Genomic DNA, 2,879 nt, shown 5'->3' on the forward strand with positions numbered 1-2,879 from the left:
GGACAGTAAAGTATAGGAGATTAAGGAGAACACTAAAAAAGAAGCCTGTTTCCAGGGTTTCCCCATAAAGCATGATAAGTGAGCTAAAAACCACATCTCACTTTATGAGCTGACACTACATGGCTTTAGGATTAGAGCTTTAAAAATTTATAAAAATCCAAATTTGATCGAAATGAGCTCAAACTTTCAATGCAACATAAAAACATGTATATACGTATCAGGAAAAATTATAAAAATAAAGAACTCTCTACTTTTTATTTTTGGCAAAATTCGGCTCATGACCCTGTACTGTAACAGTACAGGGACTTTGGCCCAATTTTTGAGCAACTTTAAAAATTTGTAAAAAATCCAACTTTGATTGGAATTAGCTCAAACTTTCTACGCAACATAAGAACATGTATATATATAAGGAAAAAATATTAAAAAAAAAATTCTCTCCTTTTCATTTTGGCCAAACATGGTCCATTATTATACCAATACTACATACCGTATAGCGGGAAATTTTCGAGGATAACAAATTTCGAGAATTTCTTCATGATTCGCAAAATTAAATTCCTTGAAAATCAATTTAATACAATATAAGATGGCAGATTAGTGGAAATTCGTGAAAATTAATACCGCTAATTCCGGATATGGGTCATTTGCGAAATTTATTATCCTCGAAAAAAACCCGCTATATGGTATCATTAATTACCTGAATCCATCCATATCAGTACGACTATCACAGAAAGAAGTGCATCCATAAGGTGCTCCATCCAATGGCTCCTCCAACAATTCCTTCATATCAGTACGAACCACCTATTAATAACCATTAATAACCACCAATAACTATTAATAACACTTAATAATAACCATCAATAACCATTAATAACAAATAATAACTATTAACAACTATCAATAACTATCAATAACCATCAATAACTACTAATAACACTTAATAACTACTAATAACTGTATTGTTATGATTATAGTTAATTTGAACACTATGCATACACAATCCCTGTACATGCTCAGTTAAGTTATTGATTTGTGTTGTTAACTTTAATATAATCATCATGTTTGTCACTGAGCAGTAAATGCTTGTATACTATACTATATCCCAGTTGAGTTTGGGACAAGAAAAACTGGAATAACTTTTTATAGGAATGTGGGATAAGGATGAAACTTTCACAGGTTCTTAGTCACCAAAGTCCATCAAAATCTGTGAAACCTTGGGTCTCTTAACCCTTGGGAACCCTGAGAACCGGGTTCTCCCTATATACCAAATGGCATACCAAAGCTAACCACAATGACGTTTCATGATGTCATAGTTTACATAAGCACATGTAGTCGAGCGCCCAAACTGATAATTCTTCTTTTAAAAAGCTAATAGAGCAAGATTTTCTGATAATAATGGCCTTTATGAAAACTAGTTGACTCCAGCAGCTACTGTACTGCTTATCAGCAGCAGCAGACTGTTTTAAGAGTTAAACAACATAGCCAATACGTCATTTTGCGACGTAGATACATTTTTCAAATTCCACACAGCTGCTTCCACTTCTGTCCCAAACTGAACTGGGATATAGTATAGTAGCCGTGCCTTCTATCTTCAGCAATCGTAGCCTAGTTCAGTACAATCCAATATTACAATAACCATTGATAATTATTAATAACATTAATAACTACTTAAAACTATAACTACTAAGAATTTTATAACTACATTGTATACCTGATCGGCATCGACAAAAATTATTTTCTTAATATTTAATGGAAAAAGTACATCTAGAAATAATATCTTGTACCTAAAATAGTAATAATAATAATATTATTATTCATTAATTAATAATTATTATATACTCACGCCCAGATTAATCTTTGTTTTTCAGTTTGTCCATGAAGCCAGCATGGCCACTTGTACTGTACCAGCTCATACTCAAACCCATACCTCTCAGCCATCCTGGGAATGAAATCCTGAGAATGAAACAATTAATGATAATAGTAATAATATTCAATTAATTATTGATGTAGATGTACAAACATTTATAATTATTTATAGCTTTCCTTACTTTGAATTGTGGTGAAAAATAATTTTTTAGGAACCAAAACTTGGCTGGATTTTTAGTGTGTTTCAGAACGCTTAGCATCATAATCCTACACAATACAAACACTAATAACACTCCACTAGTAATACACTCATACACATACAGTACATGTAACTCTAATATTAAACTTAGTTTAACAAATCTCTCACAACCAACCAATATGTGTATGTACATGTACATTTATTGCTTTATATTAACTTTTTCTATTGGAAATTGTGACCATAATTGACAAAAGGTACCTTATGGTGGATAGGAAAATTGGTCTTTATAGCCTTAAAAATGCAACTTCCTGATCTCCATTAATCATGAAATTACTCCAGAGGATGCCAAAAGTTACTATGTAACTTTTAGAAATATAGGTTGTCCAACAGAGCACTCACAGATTGATATTTTTCATTATAATGATGAATTTAAAAATCCGCCAAAAGGTACCTTTTGTCAATTATGGTCACAATTACATGTACCTCTCTCTCTGTCTCTCTCCCTCAAACTTTTTAAAAATCACTCACAAATATAGCATAATGTCTGTCTCATTAATCTTTAGTTTTCTCTCCTTATCTCCACTCCTAACCTTAGGAATCTTTCATAAAGGTGTCCAGAAGCTATTGAGAATATATTAATAGTATCAGTGGTAGGGACTGTATCATTAGACCCAGTAATGATTGGAGCATCATCAGGTACAAAGAACCTGTACCACAATATTAATAAAATAAACATACACACACAACTAACTTTGAGATTGAGTCAATTATTCCACCATTTTGTTTAGGGGCGGAGCCAGTAGGTGTGGCTTGTTGA

The 2,879-nt window shown here is 32.3% G+C and overlaps 1 protein-coding gene across 1 annotated transcript; it reads right to left on the bottom strand.

The window, feature by feature from the left end:
• Positions 1 to 689: 689 nt before the first annotated feature.
• On the bottom strand, positions 690 to 2,872 carry LOC109587916 (UDP-glucose:glycoprotein glucosyltransferase-like). Its single transcript, XM_020004129.1, has 6 exons — positions 2,814 to 2,872; positions 2,653 to 2,769; positions 2,046 to 2,130; positions 1,841 to 1,950; positions 1,709 to 1,781; positions 690 to 798 (listed from the first exon to the last, which is right to left on the bottom strand). The coding sequence occupies exons 3-6, from the start codon at positions 2,124 to 2,126 to the stop codon at positions 691 to 693; spliced, it is 372 nt and encodes a 123-aa protein (XP_019859688.1). The 5' UTR covers positions 2,127 to 2,130; positions 2,653 to 2,769; positions 2,814 to 2,872; the 3' UTR covers position 690.
• Between the last annotated feature and the right edge of the window lie 7 nt (positions 2,873 to 2,879).

Source organism: Amphimedon queenslandica, unplaced genomic scaffold (genome assembly GCF_000090795.2).
Source record: "Amphimedon queenslandica unplaced genomic scaffold, v1.1 AMPQUscaffold_12392, whole genome shotgun sequence".
Taxonomy (NCBI): Eukaryota; Metazoa; Porifera; class Demospongiae; order Haplosclerida; family Niphatidae; genus Amphimedon; species Amphimedon queenslandica.